Here is a 21832-nt window from a genome sequence, read left to right on the forward strand (position 1 = left end):
TCTTTTTCTCTTTCTTCCCCAGTCCTGGTTGGAAATGGGCAGCGGGTGGGGTGGAAATAAGTCAGTGTTTAAGCGGGGACGATTGCTCTGCTCTCTTAACTAGTTGAGAATCTAAGGTGAAATTTGGGCAAGTCCGCCCCCAACCCCCAAAGTCCCATCTCCAAATCCAGACCAGTGTCATCCTATGAACATGGGTGGAGTATAACTCCAGCCCGGAAGGGTAATGTAGCACAAGATGAGACAGCAGTGGCGAAGGAAGGACAGTGGGGGTGGGGGCTGGAGGTGGGGGTGGGGGTGGGGGGAGGTGGCTTTCGACGGGACTCCCAGGCTTCGCCGCCGATCCACAATTTGCTGAAGGAGCAAAGAACATCCTCGCCTCTAAGTAGGGCTTTTAGTGTGCTCATTGATGAGTGAAAGTCGCCACACATGTCAAGCTAAAGGCAGTTGTTGGGTTACTAACAGGACCCAGCGCCTTGCAAACATATGCGCTAAGCTGTGTATACAGATGGCAGGCAGAATAACGGAGCAGGCGCCTTTTATAAAGCTCTCGCTGCTGCCTGTCTTCAGACCTGGGAAATGAAACTATTCAGACTCGCGGCCAGATAGCGTCTGCGATTGTTTGTTACCGTTTTAATCCTATTAATTAAAACGTTAACCTGATTGGGTAGCAAGCGCTGTCCCAACAGGCGAGTCTTCCTCATAATAACCTACTCAGAGATAATGATGTAAAAGACTCCCCCGTCTGTGGCGGCGGCTGGCTGATGGGTCCGGAAATCTCTTGAAGGTGAATCCAAGCAAGATAAACGGTGCGGAGAGGAGGCGCGGGGCTGGGCTCAGAGCGGCGGCGGCGGCGGCGGCGGCTCCACTCCCTCCGCGCCCACCCTCCCACCATGCGGGGCCGCGGCCCATGGTGAGCCCCAGCAGCCAGCACCATCGGCTGGAGACGAAGAAGAAGAAGAAGAGGAGGAGGCGAGCGCGGGGGAAGGCGAAAAAGAAAAAGAAGGGGAGAAGGCTGCCAGCAGCACCGGGACCAACGAGCTCATCAGCCCCGGAGCCCGGCTCGGGCGCGTCTTCCGCGCCGCCTGACTCCCGAGCGGAGGCGGCGGTGGCCGGCGCGGCGGGCCGGGGCTGCGTGCCGGCGCCGGACCATGGACCGCGGGCTGCACCTCGGCGCGGCCGCCGCGGGGGAAGACGACCTCTTCCTGCATAAGAGCCTCAGCGCCTCCACGGCCAAGCGCTTGGAGGCATCTTTCCGCTCCACGCCCCCGGGCATGGACCTGTCCCTGGCGCCGCCGCCTCGGGAGCGCCCGGCGTCCTCCTCGTCGTCGCCCCTGGGCTGCTTCGAGCCGGCCGATCCCGAGGGTGCGGGGCTGCTGCTGCCGCCGCCTGGGGGAGGTGGCGGCGGCGGCGGCGCGGGAGGTGGCGGTGGCGGCGGCGGCGGGGTGGGCGTCCCCGGGCTGCTGGTGGGCTCTGCCGGGGTTGGGGGCGACCCGAGACTGAGCAGCCTGCCGGCTGGGGCCGCCCTGTGCCTCAAATACGGCGAGAGCGCGAGCCGGGGCTCGGTGGCCGAGAGCAGCGGTGGCGAGCAGAGCCCCGACGACGACAGCGACGGCCGCTGCGAGCTGATGCTGCGGGCCGGAGGTGGCGACCCGCGGGCCTCCCCGGGCGCGGGAGGCGGCGGCACCAAGGCGGCCGAAGGCTGCTCCAACGCCCACCTCCACGGCGGCGCCGGCGGCCCCCCAGGGGGTCCCGGCGGCGGCAGCGGTGGGGGTAGCAGCAGCGCCGGCGGCGGCGGCAGCAGCAGCAGCAGCAGCAGCAAGAAATCCAAAGAGCAAAAGGCGCTGCGGCTCAACATCAACGCCCGAGAGCGCCGGCGGATGCACGACCTGAACGACGCGCTGGATGAGCTGCGCGCGGTGATCCCCTACGCGCACAGCCCCTCGGTGCGCAAGCTCTCCAAGATCGCCACGCTGCTGCTCGCCAAGAACTACATCCTCATGCAGGCGCAGGCCCTGGAGGAGATGCGGCGCCTGGTCGCCTACCTCAACCAGGGCCAGGCCATCTCGGCCGCCTCGCTCCCCAGCTCCGCGGCGGCGGCGGCGGCGGCCGCTGCCCTGCACCCGGCGCTGGGCGCCTACGAGCAGGCTGCGGGCTACCCGTTCAGCGCCGGGCTGCCCCCGGCTGCCTCTTGCCCGGAGAAGTGCGCCCTGTTCAACAGCGTCTCCTCCAGCCTCTGCAAACAGTGCACGGAGAAGCCTTAAACACACCCCTGAGAAACATAAGACCGACCCAAAAGCTAGAGGAAAGGGAAGCGCTGCCCCCACCCCTTATTTGGGTCCTCTGGTAGCTGTGAAACATTTGCAGAGCAAACAAAGCAGAGGCGAGAACTGAGGAGACGTATCAGAGACACACGGGACTTTAGCCTTGACATCCCCAGAATCTCGGTCTTCGGAGTGGGAGGGAGGGAGGAAGGAGGTGGAGTTGAGCTGAAGTATGGATGTCTTTTTTTTCTCAGAAAAGTGGCAACTTTGGTGGCAGCCTAAGACGCCAGGAAGCAGTTTTCCTTTAAGGTTCAAAATAAGTTTGAAAAGTAGTCGCTTGGGTATGAAGTGTGGAGAGTATTGATACTAATCTTACTAATAATTGTGAATTTGGCTGGTGCTGAGGGGGAGAGGAGTCTGGGGTTGGGTGGCTTGTAGGACGGAATATTCATTCAGACAAATCAGAAAGGGCACTTGAAAATAAATTTTGATTCTGAGCCAGGAGAAAAACACGGAAGGTAGATTTATCTAAGTGAAAAGATAAAAGAGAGACATGTTGCTATGAAAGACTTGTATTTTTTATTGTCTCTGAACTGTGAAAACGCTCAAAAGTTTTTGGCAAGAGTGATATAAAAAAACAACAACTGTGGCTGAAAGAATTGCATTTAAAAATATTTATGTGCACCTTGTTACTTTCCACTCCGCAATGATGTATTAACCATTCATGGTATTTATTTGTTCTTCTTCAATGACCCACATCCACAGTATGTATCATGTGTAAGGTCATGGGTCTTATGTGCGGATTTTTTTAATGCCTCTAAAATTCTGTTTTATAGATTAACTTATACTGTGTGCCAAGTGTTGAAAAGGTTTATTTGCCAACAAGGATGGAGAGACCTATTGATGTGTCTGAGCTGCTTAGGTTTATCAAAGGTCACCTGGATTTTTTCAGTTGCATCATCCCTGTATTTAAATTGAGCTTTAATAAATTGCTTCAGTCCAAAAATTACAGGAAAGGTGTATTCTTAATTGATGAATGAATTGATCTCTTTTTTTGAAAGGGGACTCCTTTGCATTCTTAAAGGGAAAAACATCACAGCAATAGGACCTATAAGTAAGGCCATGCTAAGCAAATATTTTTCCAGGCTGTGCTGTGCATTTTTAGAAGCTCTAATTTAATTGCTTTTAATATATATGTACATATATAAGTTATTTTAATTGTGGAGAATTATTTAAGTTAAAAGACTGGTTTGATTTGCCTATGGTGTGAAATCCTTTGTTATTTTTCTAAGAAAAAAAATAAAATAAATTTAAAAACAAAGCTAAGGAAGAGCAAGAAGCTATTTACCCAAAGTGAGCTTTCGGTTTTAGTTTGCATGGCTGTTTGCCTGCCTTTCTATCCTACAAAAATCAAGAAATCCTTTTTTTTAAAAAAAATGGAGTCCTGCTATTTTCCACTCCTTGCAGATAATACAAGTTTAGTTTGTCAGGTTATGGCGAGCTGGGAGCTGTGATGGATCTATTGGTGGGTTTTGGATGTATAAAGAATGATATATATTCAATAGGTCAATCAGACTATGACAGCTATGTACAACCATTTGTATGTGTATCTATGTCAGAAAGAATCTTTATTAAAATATTTTGATCAAACATTTTATTATGCTGTGCTTTGTGGGAGGAGCAGTCACCTCTCTTCTGTGTTACTTTTGGCTTGAAAGATAACGTAAAAGAAAGGAGTTTCAGAGAAGTAAAGTTTTGTCAGGGATATACAAAGAGGAGGGACTAGTTCTCTTGTTTACTTGTTCAAAAGATGATGGCTGGGCCTGGTGGTCATTGGGGGAGAGAGCAGTGGGGCCAGTGGTAAGACCCAGGGAAGGTCCAGAGTTTGTCTGCTGGCTTAACTTTGAAGGCCATGCTGTCCCTGGACTTCTTTTCCCACTTGGTGGCCTTGTTAACCATGTTAGAACCCATCAAAGATGGTGAAGTTTCTTAAAGAGTTTTGATCAAAATTTCTGTTTCCTTCTTGCCCAAAAGCCAAGGAGAAGGGATGGATTTGAATTCATGGAGGATGACTTTTATTGTGGCTGTCCACATTGTTTTCTGACAGAAGAATCAACCAGGTTGAGTTGTAAGTGTAAACAGTGCCCATAGAGATTTTCAAAGCTTCACAGTGTTGCTTATTAATGAGATATTTAGGGACTCTGTTTGGATAAATTGGGCATTGATTCTATTAAAGAATGTCTGTATAGACTTGGATGTGGGCCTGAATGACACCCTCAAATAGAGGTTTGATGTTTATTGTGGTGGAGGTTATAGGGATGGTGGTGGCAAAGGTACAGTGCTTCTTTCGTAGGCAGTTTGCTAAACGCATATTTGTCTGTATAGCCTCAGCTCAGAATGATGTTCCTAAATGCCATCAAACTTAGTGGGGGGTGAGGGAGGATATTTTCTGCTCCACTTGCCATCAAAAAGGATTAATCAGAACCTGTAACTTTTCAGAAAACATAACGGCAAAGGGCCTTGAAGCTGAAGCCCTCCCAGTCTGGGAGTGGGGGTAGAGGGAGGGGAGAGACCAGGGCAGCCCCCAGGGTGGAGAGACCCATCTCTTAGCATTTACCAGACAAAGCCTGGGTGCATCTAATTATGATTATTAAAACAATTTCCATGACGATGTCTAATATTATGTTAATTTGAAAACAACTGTGTATGAAAACTGTCGACTATAATACCTAAATTCATTTAATGAAACACATCGTTAAGGCAATTAAACCTCCTGGATGTGATTAAGAAACATAATTACGACACTGTTCTGCGCCATAATTGGGTGTCTTTAATCAAGGGGTAAAGTGATCAGCAACACAGCCATTAGTTTGTATTGTTCTGGCCCTGCTGTCCATCATTCTGATTAGGAATTAAACACAGCCACCATCAGTCGATTTTTTTTTTTCCTTTTTGCATATTAACATTGTAGGGGACACATTTTCTGCAAGATTTACTGCTTAGCATTTCTCATTATTAAATAGGCCTCCTTGAAATACTTCCTCTGCAGCCTCTGTATTGTTCAACTATTATTACAAATTGTACAAATAATAATTCTTGAACTTTAGAAGTTCACCCTTTAACAACTCAATCTCCACTTTTCGTCCTTAAATAGACTTGAAATGATTAGGGATGGAGGGAAAAAGAGGATGTAGGGAATAAGTCAAAATGTCAGAGGAATATGTGCAATTATTAAAAGTAGCAGTTTAATAACATTTCTTTTTATTTTGATAATTTCAAACCAATCATTTCTCTTCCCAAATCCAGAAGTTGACCAGCATGTTGTTCTAGGAATAAACGTGAGATACCTGAAAGGAACTGGGAAGGGGTTTTTGGTGATTTACTTAGGTGGCCTTTTCTGCCCTAATCCCAACCTTTCCAAAGTTTCTTCAGCAGCAGCTTTTAGAGAAGGTCACTGAGGGTTGGACAGAGAATTCTTCCCCCACCGGTCGGGCCAAACCCCGGTGGCTTTTCTTCTGAGGGTTGAATCCTGAATTTGGCCCAATCTGGAAAGTTAGACCACACATTTGTGGGCCCCAGAGGTCCTTCTAGTTTGGAGTATCCAGGAGGGAACTTGGTGACTGAGCAAGGGGGAGGGGGTCGGGGGATGGGGGTGGCGGGGAGGTCTTGCCTAAGTGCCCACGGAACAGGGCAGACAGGCTGGCCTGGCCCCTAAGACTGGCTTACTCCAGGGCCAGTGAACCTTGGCCGCCCTGAGCCCCTCCGGCACCCAGGAGCCTTGGGGTGCTTCTCCAGGCGCATCTCCCAGTGGATCCCGCTGCTGCTCTGGTGTCTTAGGAATTGAGAGTGGGCAGATGAGGCCAAACGCGGACCCAGAATCCCACTTGGCCTTTATTCTACCTGTTTCCTTTTCCAATTACTCTCTAATTTCAATTTCCTTCTCTAATTCTAATTCCCTCTTAGGTCTCACCTCCAGTTTGACACTGGGCACAGTCAGAAGCGCGGGGGCTTTTCTCGGACTCCTACAGGACCGGCAAATGATCATCTTTGAAGAACTCGCCTGCCGTGTGTGTGTGTGTGTGTGTGTGTGTGTGTGTGTGTGTGTGTGTGCGCGCGCGCGCGCTCGTGGTGCGCACTCCACCCCGCAGCTGGGCATCCCCTCCAAGACCTTGTATTGAGCTAAATTCTTCTTCCTTCTACCGGACTCATCACCCCTCTTTACTGCTAACAGCTCACTGGGGTGGAGGGAGGGCTAGTCTCACCGGCTTCCCTTCTCCAGGCCCTCTGGGTCTCGGACGCCTGAACCGAACCTTTCTGCGCGCCCCGGACCTTGAGATCATTCCAGCATGAGTGGCATTGACTTCTCCAATGTAATGACTTATGAAAGATATAATCATGTGTTAAATTGAATCCTCCGTTTAACTGTTAATGGTGTGCTCTGGGCACATTTGCGTATTAGATGCTATGGTAACTAATTACCACTAGGAAAAAAGGGTAACACACTTCCCCAGACTTTGAAAAATAATGATGAGAGTTCACTTCCCGGCTCGCAGCACACTGTGGCGGCCGCGGCCTGCGAGTGGAGACCCGAACGTGTGGCGGGAGGTAATGAATCCTGGTCAGGCGAGGATCCTTAGTAAAACTTTTAATGAAATGTGGGTTGGGGGTGGAGGGTTGTCAACTACACGACGGCGCCTCTAAACAAAATTAAATGGCAAAAGATGAACATCAGAAACATCATAAGTTTTCTTTTAATTAAAATGTGGGTCAGACTAAATTATCCACGTGCCAAGCAACTTTACATCAATTAACATTTTTTTGTTGTGTGAGCAAAATAAATGAGCCCGTTTCCTGCGCGCTCTGTGTTGGCATTTATAACTCGGAGGCCCCTTGATCGCCAAGCCGAGGAGCGGCAGTTGCTTTAAATTTGGCCTTTTTATACCAGACTTTGGGCACCGTAGATGGTAGGGGAACAGGAGGGAAAACGAGGAGACAGTAACTTGGTTTAAGAGGAAAAGCAACTCTCCAGTGAAGAGTCTTTCTCTCCCCGCGGGAACGCTGGCTCTTCCGAGCGATTGGTAACGTGTTTACTAGAACCAGGGTTCTGTGCGCGCGGACCAGGTGTCTGCATCGCCCCCGGGCCAGTGTTGGTGCTGGGACCTGGGAGGGCAGGGAGCGGGGTGCTATTCCTGCAGCTCAGCCAGCCCAAGTTTGCAGACAGAACGACGTCCTCAATCAGCGCGCCCACAGCGCTGCTCAGTTCGCGCTGCGCCTCGGGAGGGACTCGGGATCCGCACCCACAAAGCGTCCCTTCTCCCTGAGCTCCCCCTGGACTGGCCTTCTGGGTCCCTCCTGCGGGCGCAAAGCCATCCGACCTCCAAGTTCCTAGGGACAAAAAGCGAATTTAAGGGACCCTGCGTCAAACTCTTTCGAGAGGTGGCACTAGGATCGGGTCGTCCCCGGCACCCCCGCGGCCTGGTGGGCTCACGTGCAAATGCCAGGCTTGTCAAGTTCACCCCGCAGCCGCGCCACAACCAGGAATGCTGCAAAAGCGCCCCAGTTTTATCCCCCAAGGACCTCTTTGCTTTCAGGGAAACTCTTTGCTGGCTTTCTGATTTGGGTTAAATTCTACCACTTTTTCTAGATGACTGGTTTTAACACCGTCAGGAGCCTTCGGGACTATTGCGCAATGAGTGCCCCTGAGTGCCTGTGCGCCTGGACTTTTCTCCCCTTCCCTTCCTAGGTGTTCTCTAGTTTGGGCAATACACAAATTCAGATTAGAAAGCTCCGGAAGAGAAACGACTGTGCTGGGAAGGTTAGACTGCAAGGGAAAGGAGGATTTGGCAGGTAACTTCACCGTGCCTCTTCCCCCGCCCCGCCCCCACCCCATATGATGGACAAACCTATCTTACAAGTCCCCAGGATGCTTTGAGGGGGAAGTTGGCTTTAATTATGCACACTGTGCTATCATTCTCCTTCCCAGTTTGGGAAAGAGTTAATTCTTTCCCAAAGACCATAGTTGCCCTTGTCTTCGCAACCTGATTCAGAGATGCAATAAAATATGAAGCAAATTTATGATCTGTTTCAAGCATTTTATTGCTGTATTTTTAAATTCATATATGCACATATAAGAACTATGATCTGTGAATAATTTGAAATGCTATAGTAGAATGATACATTTTAGATAAAACATAACCATATCTTTATATAATTGTCTCAGATTAAAATAAAAAAGAAAAATAGATTTCTAATGTGGACCAAACTGAAAAACTAATGACTGCCATAAACTGCTAACCAACCATAAATTAACATCTTCATCAAATGCTAAAATGGTATCAGTGGTTATATAAAGCAATTATTATTTCTCCTTATAAGTTTTAGAATAAAGTTCAGGGATATTTAAAGGATCCATTATTTACAAATGCTTGGCAATCTTAAAAGATTTCATATTTTATTAGGAGGATGGTTGCAACTCAAATCTGCTAGGTTAATAGAGATGTTTAGAGATGAGAATTTACATTTAAACATTAAAGTGCTTCATAGCCTAACCTCATTTTATGTATTTATCTGCTCTGGCAATTACTGAAGAACTTGGTATAAGGATTTCTTTGTTAAATCTCCTTTATCTACTCTTTGAAAAGAGAAGACAAATAATCACTTATTATGGGAGAGCCTCAGATTATGTACTGCCTCTTTAAGTAAGTATAGCTACATCTGCCAGGTACAGTCTCTCTGCACAGGTATGTTCAAAATTCAGGTGCCAGGCTGAGCCTGTGGCCTCCACAGAACACGAAGAGCCATGGAGGAGAGAAGGAAGCAGGGGCAGGGAGTAACCCATTTTTTTTTTTTTTTGAGAAACATCAGACATACATATCTTTAAAGTGTAGATTTCTCAAGAGTGAAATTAAGTAAAATCTGGAATTACTCAACAAAGTAAGCTATTTTTTTTTTAACATTTAGGAAAAATTTTAATGAAAACAAAACACTTCATTGACCTATGGAGGGTCTGAGTGGCATACAAACTCGAATTAAACAAACTCTGCACAGTATGTTTCCCTAGAGGGTTGTAGTTGTGGATGACCATCCACCAAAGGTCAAAGGTGAACTAAGATCTTCACTGGCAAAGTCCTAGGACCACTCTTTAGTTTAACTTTTTGCAAGCATTGTTTAGTACGAGGACTTCCTTCTTTAAAAATAAGTACTATTTTACAGCTTTTCTGTAAGCTAGAATTGGTTCAAAAGAGGACATTTAAAAAAAAAATGAATACCTAATTTCAAAACACAAAGGAAATACTCCTTTTTGTAAACCTTTAGCTTCATAGAAAATTCAAAAGTGATTTCAAATACTTAAAAAAATTTCATTTAAAGTATAAAGCAAAGCATTTACAAAACTTTAAGTATATTGGCCAGTTTTTAGAAGTTGTGGAATAAAAGTACGTTTCATTTAAACATTAAATATACAAAGCATTTACGTGGGTTTTCATGTAATAATTACATATATTTTATATTAACAATAGCTATTTCTTAGAAACAAAAGTAATATGGAGTAAATATTCTTTTGCAAACAAAAAAATCTCCACAAATACACACTTTATATTTTTAAGTGTTTAAATTTGACTTAGTGATAAATCAGTAGATATTAGTACCTTTATTTGTTACTCACATTCCCTCTAGTTTCTCCTATAAGCACAAAATGTTGTAAGGGAAATAAAATGCTATCTAAACATTTACTTTCTCTGTAGTCTGCAACATATCATGCTCTCCTTATATAAATGAATATAGTTAGAAACTGAGAACATAAACTATGCCTCAAATAATTAACAGTAAACTGTGTCAAACTTAAAATTATCCAGCATGACCACGGTGTATTTCCTCTATCCAGCTGCACCGTGATTAGAAAATGCACATTTCTACTTACATGATCATGGTTAAATCCATAGAGAATTCTCCAAAATTTTTGTTTACTCAATAAATGCTTTTTAGAGTAAAACTGAAAACAAAGATAATTATTCCATAGACTCTTCACTTAAGGACACAATTTACCCTGATCATTAAACAATACTGCACTGACTAGTTCAAATGCACACAAACACTTTCTGCGTCTAAGGCGAATTCCCTTAAAACAATGACTCACCGTGGTGTTGATTGGAAAAGCCAAGTATCCCAGTGAAATTCTGTATGGCCAGTCACTAAAGGAGCCACATTTCATTTTTCATCAACAGCATTCTGTACGATATCCTTTTATACAGTTTGAATTTTAGCTTTATGAATAAACAGAATACTGCCCAAATATTGTTGTTGTATTCATTATTTGTGGTAAAGTGATCTGCAGAAGACAAAGACCACATCTAATAGAAATCTCTCTCCCTTTTCTTGTTCTTACATATGTCTCCACAGAATAATAACAATTATGAAGAATTGTAGCCTAGCAGGGACAGCCAGGTTAAAAGAAACATATTAAAAAGTTTACTATGGCCTTGGCTGGGTAGCTCAGTGGATAGAGCGCCGGCCTGCAGACTGAAGGGTCCCAGGTTCGATTCCGATCAGGGGCATGTACCTTGGTTGCGGGCACATCCCCATTGGGGCATGTGCAGGAGGCAGCTGATCGATGTTTCTCTCTCATCGATGTTTCTAACTCTCTATCCCTCTCCCTTCCTCTCTGTAAAAAATCAATGATATATTTTTTTAAAAAAGTTTACTATGGCCCTGGCTGGGTAGCTCAGTTGGTTAGAGCATCATCCCTATATGCCAATGCCATGGGTTCATCCCTGGTCAGGACACAAGCAAAGCAACCAATGAATGTAAAAATAAGTGGAAGAACATATTGATGTTTCTCTCTCTCTCTCTCTCTCTCTCTCTCTCTCTCTCCTTCTTTCTCTGAAATCAATCAATAAAATATTTAAAAATAAAAAAGCTTATTAGTCACTGATATTTCTTGGATCTATGTTTATTTCCCACATAAATAAATAAGCTAAAATATATTGAAAAATACTGAGTATAACAATTAATATTCTTTTAAGGAGAGTATCAGGAAATAAAAACATACGTATATATGTATGTGGGGAGGGGATGAGGATGTAGGACTATTCCGACAGCAAAATTATTTCCCAAATAATTTGTCACTTGTAATCAGGTCTAACATGTTCCTAATAGGGAAATAAGAAGACATGGTCATTCATCTGTGCTTTAAAAATTGATTTATTGAATTCCTGTTGTAAAGCATTTTTCTTACCTACAATCTTAAGATAATATGCTTTCTCATAAATCCACATATGTACCATTTTAAAATCAAAAGATAATATTAAACAAATGATTCAGGACAACAGTTTTCTTTTTAAATATACAGCATTCCTCTGCCTAAAAATATATTTTTAAATATAAGTATTGCCAAATTACCTCCTATTTAAAATTATGTAGTAGAGCTTTTCATGAATTAAATTTATCTTACTCAAGAAGGTATTATAAATAGAATAAACACTTAAAGCTAAAAAGTTCAAACATCAATGATCATTGATTTAGATGAACACTATGAAGTAGAATAAGTAATAATTGCTTTAGAGAAATACCAGAGAGTTTTATGTGATCGCTCATTATAATTTAAAATAATGCTACAGGGAATGTAATCTTGGCTTGCTTACTTTTTCTTAATTGAGAATGCGAATATGAAAACCTAATAATGCAGTTCAAGTAAATAATAGTTTGCAACAATGGCGAATTTAATAGATTAAAACATTGCACATTTTACTGGCATGTAATTCTTATTTTATAATTATTGACATTATTTTACACTAAGATCAAAACCTAGATAATTTTTAGCTTTAATCTTGGAATTTGGTTTTAATATTCCACTGTTACATTAGGAGATGCTTATAGGAAAAGGTGCCCAAATGATTTTTTATGAGAAAATAAGCAGACGTAATCATGTAAATTTTGAGTTGGGAAGCTCTGTTGCCTTAGACTCCTGACCCAAAACTTAATGATGAAATGGAGAAGATATAATGAAGCCAGTCAGAAAAACCAAAACAAGACAGATAAAAGTTCCCATGTGGGTTGCTTATGGCATGCCTTATTTCGTGATAAATAGGTTTTATCTTAATACCTTCAGAGCATTTAGTTTTTGCTGAGTGCATCACTACTGGTGGTCATTGATACAAATCAACATTATTACTTATTTGTTTCCTTTCACTTGAAACTTAGGGGAGACTTACAAATGAAAGTATGGGTTTTTTCTAATATGTAAAATACAGTTTGAAAAAATTCTGAAGCCTCAATGACTGTGTTTGGTTTTGGTTATTTTTGCCATACAATCATAATAACTGATATGTATGTTTTAATGTGTGTGATTATGTACAGAGTAATTTCTCACTACAAAACATTACTGTGCAATTAATGATGGAAGATTGGTTAGAGCTAGGGATAAATCAGAATTTTAGAATACTTTTTAAAAGATGAATTTATTACTTACAACTACATTTACAATAAATTAGTTGTAAGTACATTGCTTTCCCTAATATATTGTATGTTCTTGAGGAAAGGTAACCTAGTGCATCACATCAGATCTAGAACAGAGAAAATGCTCAATGAATGTTTGATCAAATAAATGAATAATGCGTTAACTAATGACAAAACTTATTCCCTCTTACAAATACATAAAAGTAGTTTTTAAAAGGCACAACATTGTTAAAGTATCTCCTCTACAAGTTTATGTTTGTATATTGCATTTCACTTTTCAAAATATGTTTACACACATTCCTACTGTGTTTAATCCTCACAATGAGCCCTGATGTCGAAAGGCGTTATTATTTTTATTTTGAAAATAAGGAAATGAAACATTGAGAAGCAAAGTGACTTGTTAATCATAACAAACCAGTTATGTCACGGCTTAAATCCATGTCTTTTAACCTATTTCACCATGGCATTTTTTCTATTCATAAATGCTATTTAATTACTAGATTTAAGCCCGTCATAGGACTCCCTTGTATTGGTTCTCTTGTCCATTGATTTTGCATAATATTTTCTCAGCCATTTAATTTATTCTTTTTTTCATTTAATGTATTCTTATTTTCTAAATTCCTGCACATAAATTAAAATGGAATAATTTTCTGCATTTTCTCTGCTGTAACATCACAGAAGTATACTATTAAGATGAATTTAAGAATCTGAAGGTTTCTACGTCAGGTATATGGTAGACTAGATGTCTTAGTACAAAATGAATGGGCCATGCTTTGTGGCAGGCAGGAGATAAAGCCCGGGCCTGAGTTGTGTGCATGTGTGCACACGCTATGGAGGTTGAGGACAGGGTTTGCAGTAGCTCAGGGTGGAAGGAGGCTGGGCATAGCAATGGTAAGAAACGTGAGGGTGTTTAAGATTGGGCTTTGGCCTCTACTTCAAAGTAGCAGAAGTAGAGTTTACCAACAGTTTCCTGGGTAAGTAGATCATTAAAACATGATGGATACACATTATGGAATATTGAATTAAGAAGGATCTGGTTTATAGAAAATACATTTGTGTAAGTAAAAAACATTCACCCAAAATAATAATATATGTGCTATAAAAAGATAAACATTAAACACTTTAGAATATTGGCCTCTGATGGGAAGGGTATGATGGTGGAGGTTAGGGATAAAATATAGTAAGTAAATAAATCCAGAGGGGCCTTGCTTGGACCAATTATAATTATGCACCATGAACTAATGGGTATAAGGACTATGATTATTCAATCCTATAAACTCGAGGTTAAAGTAAAAAGAAGGAAGAAACAAACTCAACGGATGTGTTAAAGAGCAGATTCGAGCCCTAGCTGGTTTGGCTCACTGGATAGAGCGTCAGCCTGCGGACTGAAGGGTCCCAGGTTCGATTCCGGTCAAGGGCATGTACCTTGGTTGCGGGCACATCCCCAATAGGGAGTGTGCAGGAGGCAGCTGATCGATGTTTCTCTCTCATCGATGTTTCTAACTCTCTATCCCTCTCCCTTCCTCTCTGTAAAAAAAATCAATAAAATATATATTTTTTTAAAAAAGAGCAGATTCGATATACTGTACACAGAAAAAACTAGAAGATCTAAAGAAATTACCTAGTATGTAAATAAGAAATATAAAATATGGGAGAAAAGGTCAAACAACATTGAATATAGAGTGAGAGAATCTAATGGAGAGCTGGAAAGAGTAATATTCAAAGAGATAATGGCTGAGACTATCTCATTCTTGATGAAAGACACACATTCTCAGTCTCAAGAATCACAAGCATGATAAATAGAAACTACAAACACAGAAGGCAAAGAGAACATGTTAAAGCCGTCAGAGAGAAAGGGCAGACTTCTACTGGATAATTAAACTGACTAAAGGCTAACCTCTTGAAAAAAATGGAAGCCTTAGGAACATGCAATATCTTCAAAGTATTGCAAGGAAATGATTCTCTCACCCAGATGTGTGCATGTAGTAAAATCATGTTTCTAGACTGAGGGCAAAATGAAAACATCTTCAACCAAGCAAAAGCAGAGTTTAGACCAGAGGACCTTCAGCATGTATTTCAGGAAGGAGAAAATAAATGCTAGAAAATCTATTTGCTTATTAAGTATAGTAAGTACTTTATAATGTTATTTAAAAATCAATTTCTGTTTTAAAACAATAGTACATTTCTGAAATATTAGAAGTTATCATTAATGCCATATGAATTACCTGGGTTTTAGTACCTGTTTTGCCTCTTTAGATAGAGCATCATCATTTTATGTCAGATGCCAGACAATCAATCACTTGGTAATCTGATACGAGAAAGCTTTGAATCATGGACACAATGCTGCATTTGGCACATAAAATTTTATTTTATTACCTAATGTTGTAATTCAAAATAAAACAAATAAACTCCAAGCCCAAAAGGTGAGGTGTCAAGAACAAATACTGCTATCTAGTTTCTGTTTATATAAATAGAAGCATTTAGGAAAGCCTAAATTGCAATACTGGCATAATCTTGTGGTTTATACGAAAGCCAAATGCTACAATCAATCCTATAATAATTTCAACATTTGTTTCTGCAATAAACCAATACTAATGTCTAGAGAAATTGCTGAATATATAATAGGTTTTGTGTGTTCTTATACATTAAATCTTATCAGATCTAACTTGAACATGAGTGGTCTTATATCAGAATAAATTTTGTTCTATTGAGCTATAGTATACAAGTAATAAGGAGCATTTATGGGTGATTAAATATTGAAGTTGAAGTATTTAATCTACTGCACAACTCATGTAATGAAAGCATACCCTGGTGATATAGATATTATTGATATTATACCTGAAGGGAATATTTTCATTCAGTCTATCTCCTTGAAATTTAATTTCCTTCTCTGCGAATTTGGAAGTTGTTAGACTGTGTTCATTTCCAGCACAAATTTCCAGTAGTACATAAAGTGTGTATTTACATATTAGAGAAGAATTTAGGTGACTTTTAAAAATCCCACAGTGCTAAATTTATTGCCATTTACTTACTATCACATGTGAAAAATCACAGTATGTAGAAACTTAAAAACACCATTTTTAATTTATTATGATGTTAATTTTGATGTCCAGTTTCACAACACCACCCTGTTTTATTTTATGAACAAGTACAAGCTGGACTGATCTCAGATCAAATAAAAGTTAGCACTTCGTAAAACAATAGAAGCAAAGCAATTACATTTGCAGAAATTAAAAACAAATTGATGAGCTGATGATGTTTAGGTTGGTTTTGATAGATATCTTTTCTTTCCTTTTAGCTTCTTTGAGATTTGACTTTGTACCTAAATAAAACATCAGAATCTGGGTACTGAATGCCAATCAAGAAGCGGCCATAGTCTAGTTGTACAGGTTTATCATCCATTATTTCTAAATCAAAATTAGTTAAAAGTACAACTAACAATTGCTTTATTTCATTGATTGCCAAAAATCGGCCTGGGCATTTGCTGGCTCCCATTCCAAATGGCAGTATGTAATGCTTCAGCCTTTTGCCTCCTTTGAAAAAGTTGGTTTTCTTCTTACCATTTTCTACAAAACGGTCGAATCTATACTCCTGTGAAGAAGAAGTGGAGAGTGTTACAATAAAAAAATGTACACGAAATAGTGTGAGTTCATGTCCACAAAATTGCCAGCTCCCCCTGCTTGTCTTAAAAAGCTCCTTTTAAGAAAACAAAACTAAGAGCAAATCATGTATGAACTTTCAGAAAAGCTCAAATTCTACTAAGAAGTTATTTTTCCCATATAGAGTAAAATCCAAATACCTGTATGACTTTCCTTCCCAGCTCACATTTCTCTCCTATGCTGAGTTTCCTAAGTAAAGAGGCACTATGTCTACTTTTGTCGTGTAAGGTGAGTCCTGACTCACGGGCACTTGATAAACCAATGTTGGTAGAAGGTTAGGGCTCTGGCACTGGCACCAATGTTACTGGAATAATGAATCGGAGCTACTAACTAAGGATCTAGAACATGCTGTTTTTCCTACCCATTCCCAGTCAGCTACTGGTGGGTGAGAACTATGAACTTAGGATTCAGTGCTTATGTTTGGATTCAATAGATATAAAATAATGAAATTCATATAAAGCACTAGAGAGGAGCTAAGCCACAAAATCAGTCTTACTTGTTTTTTGATGTTGTACTGAATTTCTCCTGTGACAGTTCTATTAGAATGAACTCTCTTTGGGGTAACTCTAGGATGGCAGGTGTTGCTGATATGTTTTCATAAATAAGTTATATTACTTGTTACAGAAAATGATGGGAATGGTTCATCTCCGGTGTTTGGCCCACCATCTTAATTTACTCTCACTTGAGTTTGCAAGAGGAGATGGAGTGACCTTATTTCGGCCCATGGTGAATTAAACCATTGATTAAATTAACACGTGGCGTGCATGAAAATGACCACATTTTTTCCTGTGCTTGGTGCTCATTAGCATTAGGCCTGCTCAGCACACAACTTTGATATGAACTACGTGGAATCAAAGGCAAAGAAGCAGGTCAGATGGGAAGCACCTCAGGTTATAGAGAAGACCCTACAATACCTGCGTAGATTCTGAATTCATCACAAACCACCTAACTGTCTCACTCCATGCCAATATTAATGTCAGCGAAATCCTTTCCTTTAAAAGTACTGAATTTATCCTCATTTATCTAGGATACATACTTTGATAAATAGTCAAGCTTAGAAAACACACTTTGGGTAGCTTCTATTTCCCTCTAACTTACAAGTGGACGGAATCAAATGGAAAAATTAATCTGCAGTAGAACACAAGTGTATTTCCCCACAGAGAAATTTCTGGGGTGTATCCGAATAGAATCTAATCAGTTCGAAATAAAAATCTCGCTTCATCCCTAGGAATAAGGACAGTCTTTGTTGAGATCTATTTTGTTCCAGGAGATAGAGTTACTATATAGCACTCTTTCCGGGTGACCTTTTCCCATTACTATGGCCCTGGCCTGCTTGTCCAAGTTCAGTACTGCTGCTTCCTGACCAATCTGAGGAGATCAGCACTCTCCCTGAGATCTCCTGGCCTAGGCCAAATAGTTTACATTAATTTTGCCATGAAATGATTTGTTAGAAATAGTCTTACTGGAGTCACAGTGTTTAATCCAGAAAATACAAAAGGAAAACTTAGCTTAGGTTATGACTTCACAATGTCCTAGTGTCATAAGTAAGCCAGAAACTGTCATGGCTTTCCTGTTCTTCTCTATGAAATGGATTGTGCATGCCTCTGAGAGGCCATGGTGATCGGCACATAATGGCCCTCTACCCCTGTGGCCTTAGCTAGTGTTTACATTCAGTTCCCTTAAATTTCTAGTCAATCAGTAATGTCACTCCTCTAATTTTCCACCATATCCTACTCAATTTCTTCATACTAAACATCACAGAAATTCCTATTTAGTTGGATATATTATGAAACAAGAAGGGAAAAGGCCAACTTCTTTTGCTCAGACTATAATCAAGGTCAAAGGGCACACAGGCATAAATATATATACATATATATATATTTTTAAATATATTTTATTGATTTTTTTACAGAGAGGAAGGGAGAGGGATAGAGAGTTAGAAACATCAATGAGAGAGAAACATCAATGAGAGAGAAACATTGATCAGCTGCCTCCTACACACTCCCTACTGGGGATGTGCCTGCAACCAAGGTCCATGCCCTTGACGGGACTTGAACCTAGGACCCTGGAGTCTGCAAGTTGACGCACTATCCACTGAGCAAAACCGGCTAGGGCCATAAATATATTTTTGAGTGGAAATTTATTTTCAGTTTGTTTTCTTTCCATGGCCAGGGCATGGAGAACCAGAGCAGAACGTAATATTAGGAAGAGCTTGTGGCCCAGCCGGCATGGCTCAGTGGTTGAGCATCGACCTATGAACCAGGAGGTTGTGGTTTGATTCTTGGTCAGGGCACATGCCTGGGACTCGGGCTTGATCCCCACCAATCAATGATTCTCTCTCATCATTGATGTTCCTATCTCTCTCTCCCTCCCTCTCAGAAATCAATAAAAATATTTAAAAAGACTTTTTAAAAAGGAAGGGCTTTTGTTTAATGTTGACTTAAACTCTTATAGCCATAACAACTTAGTGCTTCATAATTAAAGCGGGTCAATTAAATGCAATAACATTAAGTGGATAAGAACAGAGATATTTTTAAGATAAAAGGTAAGACACTGAAATTTCCCATTGCTCCTTTAATGATTGCTATGGATGACTCCTCGACATCTTCCTTCTGCATAAGATTGTGTGTGTGTGTGTGTGTGTGTGTGTGTGTGTGTGTGTGTGTGTTTTCATTTGTTTCTAGGCTCCAATGATGGTATTCACATCATTTCGGCCTCTGACTGATTTAGGAGAGGGTGTGTGAACCAATCTCATCAGTGCTACAGGAGAAAAGTCTGTGGGGACTTCTCCCAGATGTCTTCTTGTGAAGAAAGAAAGAGAGAAACAAAAATAGTTCATCATCCTTTCTCCTCTGGACCTTGTTATATATGAATATGAAGACTGCAACTGCCGTGGCATTCTTGCCACCAGGCAGAAGACAGAGCTAACCCACAGAAAATGGCAGAGCCAAGAAATCCCAGGAGATTGTAGTAGTCACACTGTCTTATTTATCTCTGTATTTTTTATGCACCCAACTGGGTGCTATGCACATAGTAGAGGTTCCATGTTAGTTTCTTGACAAGGAAGGGCATTCAGAAAACAGGAAGATATGTGATTCAGGAAAGCCATGGCCTGTTTATGTAATGTAATATTCTAGGGTCTCTTAAGCTTGAACATCCTGAAACCATGCCTATGTTCTGCTAAGGCTTTTCCATGTCTATGTGCTCCAAGAATAACTATACATTTATCTGAAGTTAGTCTTCCTCATATTTTAGACCCAACAGCTACTGTCTGTTTTCTATATCTAAGGCCTGGTATTCCCACTCATGATATGTAGTACACAAAAGACGGGACATGGGGAATGTGGGCCTCTGCTGAGCTCCTGGGTCAGGGCTCTTAGTGACAAATGGTCAAAGACAGATTTGCCTTCTTGACTGTCAGTGCATTGTTGTTTTTGGATGGGCGTGTGTTATATAAACATCTACAGTGTCTTATTGCCACCCTAAGTTGTTAAGAACAAAATGAATCAATTTATATGCCCACTAGTGGTAAATTCTCAGTAAATGTTTATAGAATGATTTCACAGGACCTTGCCAAGTCATAAAAATGGCTCTGAACTATAATTATTACCATTCCACAACTAATTTCAGGAAAACAATACCATGACAAAAAATTAGCTAGTTAATTTTAATATTAGTCAGGTACAATAGTCTAATGTTAAGTTTAGTAAATAATAGAGTGCTCATCAACTTAAGTTAGAGCTACCCCAGTGATGCTAAATCAGTAGTCACAATATTGCAATTACACTCTTCCACAGGTTTAGTATGAGGCCAACCCTTCCAACTACTATTAAGATTAGTCAATGTCTTATGTAAAGTTTGGGCACTTCTATTTAGGAATGTGCTAGCAGCATATGAAAATACCAGAATAGAAATATAAGTCAGCACATTTCAGTATTTAACTTTGATTTAAAAATCCCTAAAAGTCTAATTCATGGCCTAATGTTATCACTAGGGTAGGGTTAGAAGTGGAGAATCAGAAGAACTGAAAGAACAGTACCATAAAAACAGTGGTGATTTGGCAAACATTTACTGAGTATTTACTGGTAACTTTTTTCTTAATTTTTAAAAATTTATTTCAGAGAGGAAGGAGAGGGAGAGACAGAAACATCAATGATGAGAGAGAATCACTGATCAGTGCCTTCTGCAGACCTCTCACTGGGGATTAAGCCGGCAACCTGGGCATATACCCTGAACAGGAATTGAACTGTGACCTCCTGGTTCATAGGTTGATGCTTAACCACTGAGAAACACCAGCCTGGCTGCGCTTTGCTGGTAATGTTGATTTTACTGTTATGACATGAATGGTAAATTTAATAACTATTGGAATAATCATATAATGAAAATGATAATGTTAAATATATCAAAAATTGCAGCCCTAGCCGGTTTGGCTCAGTGGACAGAGCATTGGCCTGCGGACTAAGGGGTCCCGGGTTCAATTCTCATCAAGGGCACATGCCTGGGTTGCAGGCTCGATCCACAGTAGGGTGCTTGCAGGAGGCAGCCAATCAATGATTCTCTCTCATCATTAATACTTCCATCTCTCTCTCCCTCTCCCTTCCTCTCTGAAGTCAATAAAAAATATATTTTTAAAAAATTACAGCTAGAAATAAAGCTATTTAAAATTTTTAAATATTTTTCAAATATTAATTATTTATTTGCCCTATTTACTGACTATCTATTTGTGGGTGAAAATTTTGATATTAACAAATGTGGAAATAAACCTTATTGTCTGGGGAATGTTCATTCACTCACTAATACCTTACTTCTGACTTACTATCATCATTCATTTAATGTCCCTTCTGAAACACATAGGAACCATATGTACATTCTCCCTTGCCTAAAATTTTTGCCTAAATTCAATGCAAATTATCTCATTGTATTTGAGGTTGTCCTCTTCTTATAGTTTCCAAAATTCAACAAATATTTTAATCCAGCCTGGCTGTATGACATCTCACTTAGAAACTGGGTTTAAAAGTGGTTCCGCTTTTGAACTGCTCCAAAAGAGAACAGAGGTTTCCCTTTAAAAATGGCATTTCACATACAAAAACCACTGCAGCAACAGCATTACTTCATGATTCGCACAGGCATAATGTAAGTGCATTCAATTTGCATGCAGGTGGTGAACCTCTGAAGTGGTATTAAGGGATGAGCCAGGGTGGATTAATTTCCAGTCTTTGATATTCATTAACTCCAGCTTTGGGGGGAAAAATACAAGGAGATGACACAATTACCCTCAGAGCTTCATCCGTGAGCAGCAGCTTTACAATCTCAAGTTCATAATGCCATCCTAATTGATCAAGAAGGGGCACATATCTTTAGTAAGAGGTGAAAACGTATATGGGCTTAACCATGACTATGATGGTATTTAACACTGGGATATCAACCCCATTCTGGAAACACTTAGCAAAATCTAAGTGT

The 21832-nt window shown here is 41.0% G+C and overlaps 2 protein-coding genes and 1 long non-coding RNA gene across 5 annotated transcripts in view; 1 reads left to right on the forward strand and 2 right to left on the reverse strand.

Annotated features, from left to right (window-relative positions):
- The first annotated feature begins 341 nt into the window (after positions 1-341).
- On the forward strand, positions 342-3698 carry BHLHE22 (basic helix-loop-helix family member e22). The gene has a single exon (XM_036338374.1). It carries the CDS (start codon positions 1149-1151, stop codon positions 2259-2261), a length of 1113 nt encoding a protein of 370 aa, XP_036194267.1. The 5' UTR covers positions 342-1148; the 3' UTR covers positions 2262-3698.
- A 3296-nt stretch (positions 3699-6994) lies between these two features.
- Positions 6995-10797, reverse strand: LOC118670890. The gene is made up of 2 exons (XR_004972496.1): positions 10396-10797; positions 6995-7646 (listed from the first exon to the last, which is right to left on the reverse strand). It is a non-coding gene; the product is annotated as an uncharacterized LOC118670890 (long non-coding RNA).
- A 4264-nt stretch (positions 10798-15061) lies between these two features.
- Positions 15062-21832, reverse strand: part of LOC118670889 (cytochrome P450 7B1) — a 153391-nt gene continuing 146620 nt past the window's right edge. For all 3 annotated transcript variants that reach the window (XM_036338375.1, XM_036338376.1, XM_036338378.1), the window contains exon 6: positions 15062-16304. In XM_036338375.1, the coding sequence (XP_036194268.1) occupies positions 16008-16304 (297 nt within the window). In that variant the 3' untranslated portion in view covers positions 15062-16007. The remainder of the gene's footprint in view (positions 16305-21832) is intronic.

The sequence above is a fragment of the Myotis myotis genome, unplaced genomic scaffold, assembly GCF_014108235.1.
Source record: "Myotis myotis isolate mMyoMyo1 unplaced genomic scaffold, mMyoMyo1.p scaffold_m19_p_16, whole genome shotgun sequence".
NCBI classification, from domain to species: Eukaryota; Metazoa; Chordata; class Mammalia; order Chiroptera; family Vespertilionidae; genus Myotis; species Myotis myotis.

Excerpts from the sequence above, each read along its gene's own strand:
- BHLHE22 (XM_036338374.1), top strand. The coding sequence starts at position 1,149 with ATGGACCGCGGGCTGCACCTCGGCGCGGCCGCCGCGGGGGAAGACGAC.